The following is a 6,791-nucleotide window of genomic DNA, read 5'->3' on the forward strand; positions in this document are numbered from 1 at the left end:
TAGTAATTGTTTATACACTATGCTCTCCTGGTCAGTCCAAGTGCTGATGGCTATGGTTTTTCTTATTTTGATTTGAATCTTTAATGTTTCTCTCTACTCACACCTGTCCTGATTCATGCCTACTCAAGTGCTGCTATGACGCCCGAATTTCCCCACAGGGATTAATAAAGACCCGTCTATCATGTCCCTCCTATTATTGTTTGATATCCCTGCCTAGTGCCTACATGCAGTGTGAGTCCAGTGGCCCCATTCCTTCAACCTGTGCTGTGTAGCTCCTACAGTAATTAGGGTAAGAGAATGAATGTCTCCATAATTTTCTTTTACTCTTGATGAAGAAGCACCAATGTTCGTTGTAACTTGTGAATAAAATGACTTGATTGCCATGTGCTCCAGTCCAAATTAAGAAAAGCTCTCATGTTATGAGCTTGAAGATCAGCTATTTTGTGACAAAAAAGACTGCATTTATTACATTAGAAAATATGTATTTTGTTCCCTTCTGAGTTCCTAACACATTTACGTAACAGATCAAATGTTTACACCGACACTGAATAGTAGAGCGGAATAGCAATACGATCGTGCACTTTTTGTAAGAAGGCTGAAACTTTAAGCATAATTAGTAAATAATATAACATTAATTTTCAGAAGGGGGGGAAGTCAAATTTGACCTGAGGGGTCAAATCCAAGATGGCCGCCCGTTTACAGGGTCTGAATGTCTAAATACTTAAAAAAAACATTTAAGGCGTTCTTTCCAACTAAGTTGGGGTTGCCCATTCATTTGATGATACTTTGGAGATTGCCAGAACCCAAGGACATACATTAAATCAAGGTCAAGGTCAGATTACATAGTAATAAGTATATTGTAGCTTGGACACTGGGTTATACTGCAATATAGTGAAACTGTTCTTCCATTTTGTGACAATGTGAATAATACAAAACAAATAAACAGAATAAACCCATGGTGGTAGTCTATATTAATACATTAATAGTAAATGACAATCCAAGGTTCAAGGCTTCTTTATTGTCACATCTTGTGTACAGAAAGAGAAAAACAAGACAAAAAAACAACAGAACAGAGGCACAGTGCAGTACATTTGAGTGCAGCTTTGGCACACTTGCATCGTCCAGTACACCCTTTGGTGCAGCGACAGCGGATTAATTCATGGCACGATTTGGATGCTTCAGAGAGAGTGGTCCAAAATGGTTGCCACCGAGTTGTTTCTTTTGTCCAGCCCCATTCAGATGGCTCTGGCATCTCTGGTTCCAGTACCAATGCCTGGTTCCAACAGTTTGCCTGGTAGCAAGTGCGCTTGATGTGTTGCTTGAGTGCTGCCTGGGTTGGAGGAATGCTCTCTAGTGTTCTTGACTTCTGTGTGAAGAGCTGTTTCCTGGCATCATTCACTTCCGTGCACTCACTGGTTCGGTCATACATGAGCGCCACAAATCGCTCTAGCAGGAACATTGATCCTTCACTGACCTAACTTGGCATGTGTAGGAGTTCACTGAAAGCCTCAGTTTCCCAGGCAGTCTCCTTTCCTCTGCCAGCGAATGCAGATACAGTGTCACACCCGGTGAAAGCGTGAAAGACTGGGAGAGTCAGACACTGTGCTAGAGTCATTGTGGCAACCATTTCATGCTACAACAGCTATGTACCGAAAGCTTGATCAAACACCAAAGGCAACCCACAGCTCATCGGAATGAAGCCAAAGACAGTACTACCACATCAGTATGAACAGTACGTATGGTCACCTTCTTACACCCCTTTAGCACAGTATCTGCCACATGCAGAAGCAGACAAGTGTCAGCCTCCTCTTGTGAACATGGGGCAAGGCAGGCCAAGTTTGAATCAGCAGGAGAATCAGGAGGACAGACGACTCCACTTCCATTGGTTGCATAAAGTTCCTTGCCCTCTGATAGAGGAATGTTAATTAATTAATTAATTAATTGTCTAAACCCCTTCAGATGTGTCGCCTATATAAGACACCCATGTTTGTTACACTGCCATTTGTTGATTCTGAGGAAATCATTGCACATTTTTTTGGGCACATTTTTACCTTGACCTTGACCTAAATGCATTTCCTTGAAATCTGGTGATCTCAAAAGTATCACCAAATGAAAAGGCATCCCCTATTTAGTTGGAAATGATACTTTAAACATTTTTCTACTGTGTTTTGTTCCAAACTTAAGTTGGACTAGCGGCCATTTTGGATTTGACCTCTCACGGTCCTCAGAGGTCAAATCTGACTTCCCTCCCCTTCTGAAAATGTATGTTATATTATTTACTAATTATGCTGAAAATGTCACGCTTCTTACAAAAAGTGCACGATTTGCTCAAAAACAGGAGTTAAACCGCTGTAGAAACAAGACAGAAACATTGAAATCTAAACAGTACGTTAAGGTAGCTAATAATCAGTCTAGAATCAAGATCAAGATTAAAATAGTGTAAAGCATTCAGTTTGTCTTGAGGTTCCACATGAAAATGGAAAAGAAAACAAAAGAAAGGAGGAACTGTATTTTTTGTTCTGGTCTGGTGACGTTTCATCAAGAAATGATGCCGTTGTTAAATCCATTGGGGTTTTGGGATTGCCATCGCCACAGGTCCTCACACATTCTCTCCAGGCCCAAGTCGGCCTTCCATCCCAGTTCCTTCTCAGCCAGGTGAGGGTCTGCATAGCAGGCTGCGATATCCCCATCTCTCCGAGAGGCGATCTGGTAGTTGATCTCCTTCCCTGAGGCCTTCTCCATAGCTTTGACCACCTGCAGCACAGAATAACCTGTCCCTGTTCCCAAGTTGTACACTTTGCAGCCACAGTTGTCCTTCAGCTTCTTGAGAGCAGCCATGTGTCCTTTTGCCAGATCTAAAACATGTATATAATCTCTCACACCTGTTCCGTCGATTGTTTTGTAGTCATTCCCAAATACCTTGAGGTGCTTTTTTCTTCCGATGGCAACCTGGGCTACGTATGGCAGGAGGTTGTTGGGCATCCGTGGATCTTCTCCTATTTGGCCCGAGGCATGAGCTCCAATGGGGTTGAAATAGCGTAGCAGCACTGCATTCCAGTCCTTTTCAGCCTTGCACTGGTCAACAACCATCTCCTCGATGAAGTACTTGGTCTTGCCGTAAGGGTTGGTGCAGCCGCCCACCGGATGCTGCTCGTCGATGGGGAGGCGCTGTGGGTCTCCGTACACTGTGGCCGAGCTGCTGAAGACAAGATTGTGCACGCCATGAGCCTGCATGGCCTGCAGCAGGTTGATGGTGCCGGTGACGTTAACATGATAATAGTGCAGTGGCTTCTCCACCGACTCCCCGACAGCCTTCAGACCAGCAAAGTGCATCACAGCGCTGAACGAATGCTTCTTAAAGAGCCTTTCTAATCCTGGTCGGTCCAACATGTCTAGTTCATGGAACTCAATGCTGGTGTCCAGGAACTTCTCTATCCTGCGAATGCTTTCAGGTACATCCCCATCCCCTCGTATGGCATTGCTGAAGTTATCCATGACAACTGGACAATAGCCTTCTTCAATGAGCTCCATAACACAATGACTGCCGATGTAGCCACCTCCACCGGTGACCAGGACCTTCTCAACCATTCTCATGTGAGTAATTTCCCTGGTTTTTAGCCTTTCTCAAACCCCTCGTCTAAAGTACAGGTGTAAGTTCAGAGAATGTGAATATCTAAAGTACAGGTGTAAGTTCAGAGAATGTGAATATCAGAATAAAAACTCAAAGATGTCAGTCTATCAATCACATCAATGTTTGATCTTTTGTCCTAGCAATATTTGCTATTTGACGTACAAGGAAGTGTATAGGGTTTGAAGTGTTAAATCATTAGGAAAATAATACGCCATGACTCAGTCATAACCATTTAAGGAGTTCCCAATGCAGCTATGCCCAAATATGGAGTGTGTTGTCTAACCTCAATATGTCGTCATGGCATCAGCAAACAAATCAGTCAGCTCCATAATGGGCATAAAAGGGGGCATGCCTAGATATGGGCGTGTGTCAGTTCTTTGTGTCCCTCTAACAATTTGCAGCATCAAAAATGTTTCTGTTTTACCTTTGCTGGGTTTTTGATTTCCCTGTCATGTCCTCTGGAAAATCACACCCACTTCAACTTCAGTTTACTATTGTCACATCAAAGGTTACACAAGGTATAAAAGAATGGGTGAAATTATTTTGTTCCCACATATTGCATTTTATTTTTAATAAGAAGAGTGAAATATTAAATATCAAGAACATGTTTATGTCATAACCTCTCCATTTCTTGGGCATGTGCCAAAGTCTTTTTTGAACAGGCACACAAAGAGACGGACAATTTAGATTAATTCCTGGGAAGATAGGAATGACCCTGGTTCTCAGATACTGTGATGCCTACTCAACATCACTGAATTCGCCATTAACTACAGTATAGGTAATTATATTCACCATAATGGTTTATGATGTTCTATCAAGTATAATCCTTGACCATCATGATGCAAAATACACAATTTGGTTATGACAGAAAATAAAATGACCATGGTTGCCAGGAGGCATTTTTGCGATGGCTCCATTTATGGACATGTTCAAGGCCCCAAACTGTACAAAATAAATGTACTTGTCATCCTTATGAAAATGTGAAAGATGTGTTGACATCTCCTCTGGACTTTGTTAACTTCTGTTGGCTCACTGGAAAGGCTCTGCTACACTAACAGAGCCTTAATTATCATTGGTAACACCTGTACAGGTTGTTACCCTGCCAAAAAGGTCTATGGGGACTTGGGGAGATATTTGGAATCCGAGATTGTGCTATACAGACACTGTTGTTCTGGGCCATATTTGGAATGTTTCTTGGAGTGTTGTTGTGTACAACTTCTTCGCATGGTGGTTAGTTTAATGAGATGTTGAGGTAAGCAGTAACCAGCTTTGAGTTAATGCTATTTAGAACGAGTGACAGCCCCATCCATTTTATTGATTGAGTTCAATTCTCTGTGTTGAAACCATATACTCTATGGTTGAAACAAATAAACCATTATTTAAGGACCAGCATAAATGGACATGTATGATGTATATTTAAAGGGATTGTAGGCAAGTTCAGAGATAAACAAAGAAAAAAACTCCAGCAGTTCGTTTCCCCGACCACCAGGGGGTGTCACAGGGAGGACTTCCATAGAGTTAAGGGGACTTCTAAACGGGCCATGCCGAATATAGGTTGCTTTATTCGGATACAACTCGCGGAACTGCCCGCCCCTGCCGGTTCTCTGAATTTTTATTTTTAAATAGGCTCTTTCATGACAAATTGACCACATATATGAAGTTAAACAACTAAATTTCTATCCAAACGCTATCTGAAAAGTAAATTCTGTGCCTCAAAAAAGAAGTTTGAGAGCGTTTTAAAACCGAAAGTAAAAAGTTCACACGGACACGGACGCGCACGGATGCGCACATGCGTGCGTTAATTTACGCCCCGGACAGTAGGGAAAATACGGATTTCAGAAAGAGGACTGTGTTTCAATGCAGGAAAACACCCCAGCATCATTATATAGTGGCTGATAGAGGGGGAAAAATGCAAAATATATATATATATAAATATTTTTCAAATTTAGGCTTAATGTTGCCTACAATCCCTTTAAGGACCAGCTCTGACTCGAGTCTAGTTAAACTTTTTGACACTTTGTTGATGTAATAATTGCCCTGGTATGCTTTAAATGAGTTGGGCTACTGTGCTTTTGTGCCGTGTGATATTGTGGTCAAAGGAATCACATCAGTTCACCAGATTCAGCTGTCAAGATGTCTAAATGTTAAAGAAGATGGACCAATGTTCCACTGCTCTAGCCTTTGATATCTATGGTAGGGAATGATTTGGTTGCCTTCGATGTTGACACACGTCAGACACTTGGACTGATGGATGTTCACTCTCTCTTTCTATCAAAGTGTGGGATTGAAGCAGCAGCAGTTTATCATTAGTAAACAGGACGAGATGATGAGCTGGATGTTGTACATTTGTGTTCCTATTAAAATAATTCTGTCCTCCTTACTCCTCCCTATCCTGTCCATACTATGTACCCCATTCTTCATATATAATTCCTCTATCACCTGCCTCTCCTCTTATCACCTTAACATACTGGTGGTCTTGCATGCTTTACCCAGTGACCACGACTTACAGCAGGGTTCTTCAATGTTTTTCTGGCCAAGGACCCCTTAGCTGAGAGAGAGATGAAGCAGGGACCCCCACTACTTTTGTATAAAAGTGTCTCGTATATTAAACTTGAACTTTATCATAGATTTTATAGAAGCTTCATAGACTTGTTTTACAGCACTATCATCAGTGTTGTGTAAATTCATGTTTTTATTTGTTTACCACTACCGGACAATTAACCACTTAACACCTCAGTACTTGACCTTTGGCTCTGTTCTTGGTCTGCTCTTTGCCGAAAATAGCTGATCTACAAGCTCACAGCGCTTTGCAGCACGACTCGTGACCTTGTACATCTGCTATTTTTGACCAATGTTCTCCTCAGAATAAGGATGCTATGGGGCTCAAGTGATTAATGTAAAAAAAAAAAGTTTCTATCGCACAAAGTTTTGGCGGCCTGCCTTTTCGTGACTCTGAGGATCCCCTAGTATTGACTATTGAAGACCCATGACTTACGGTATGCTACACATTTCTGGCCACAATTTTACAAAGCATACCACCACACATACCTGGAAGCCATTGTTTTCTGTACATTTCAGTATGGAAAACATTGCAGTTCAGTGGACTTCTGGTTATACAGTCCGCCCTGAGACTGAGAGGTTGGGGTTCATTCCCTGGCCG

At 41.9% G+C, this 6,791-nt stretch overlaps 1 protein-coding gene across 1 annotated transcript; it reads right to left on the bottom strand.

Moving 5' to 3' along the window:
- Positions 1-2,538: 2,538 nt before the first annotated feature.
- Positions 2,539-3,588, bottom strand: LOC308098601 (UDP-glucose 4-epimerase-like; the record flags this gene model as incomplete). Its single annotated transcript, XM_080447011.1, has 1 exon — positions 2,539-3,588. One exon carries the CDS (start codon positions 3,586-3,588, stop codon positions 2,539-2,541), a length of 1,050 nt encoding a protein of 349 aa, XP_080303137.1.
- Positions 3,589-6,791: the final 3,203 nt, after the last annotated feature.

Source organism: Gymnoscopelus braueri, assembly GCF_963280865.1.
Source record: "Gymnoscopelus braueri genome assembly, chromosome: 13".
In the NCBI taxonomy this organism is placed as follows: Eukaryota; Metazoa; Chordata; class Actinopteri; order Myctophiformes; family Myctophidae; genus Gymnoscopelus; species Gymnoscopelus braueri.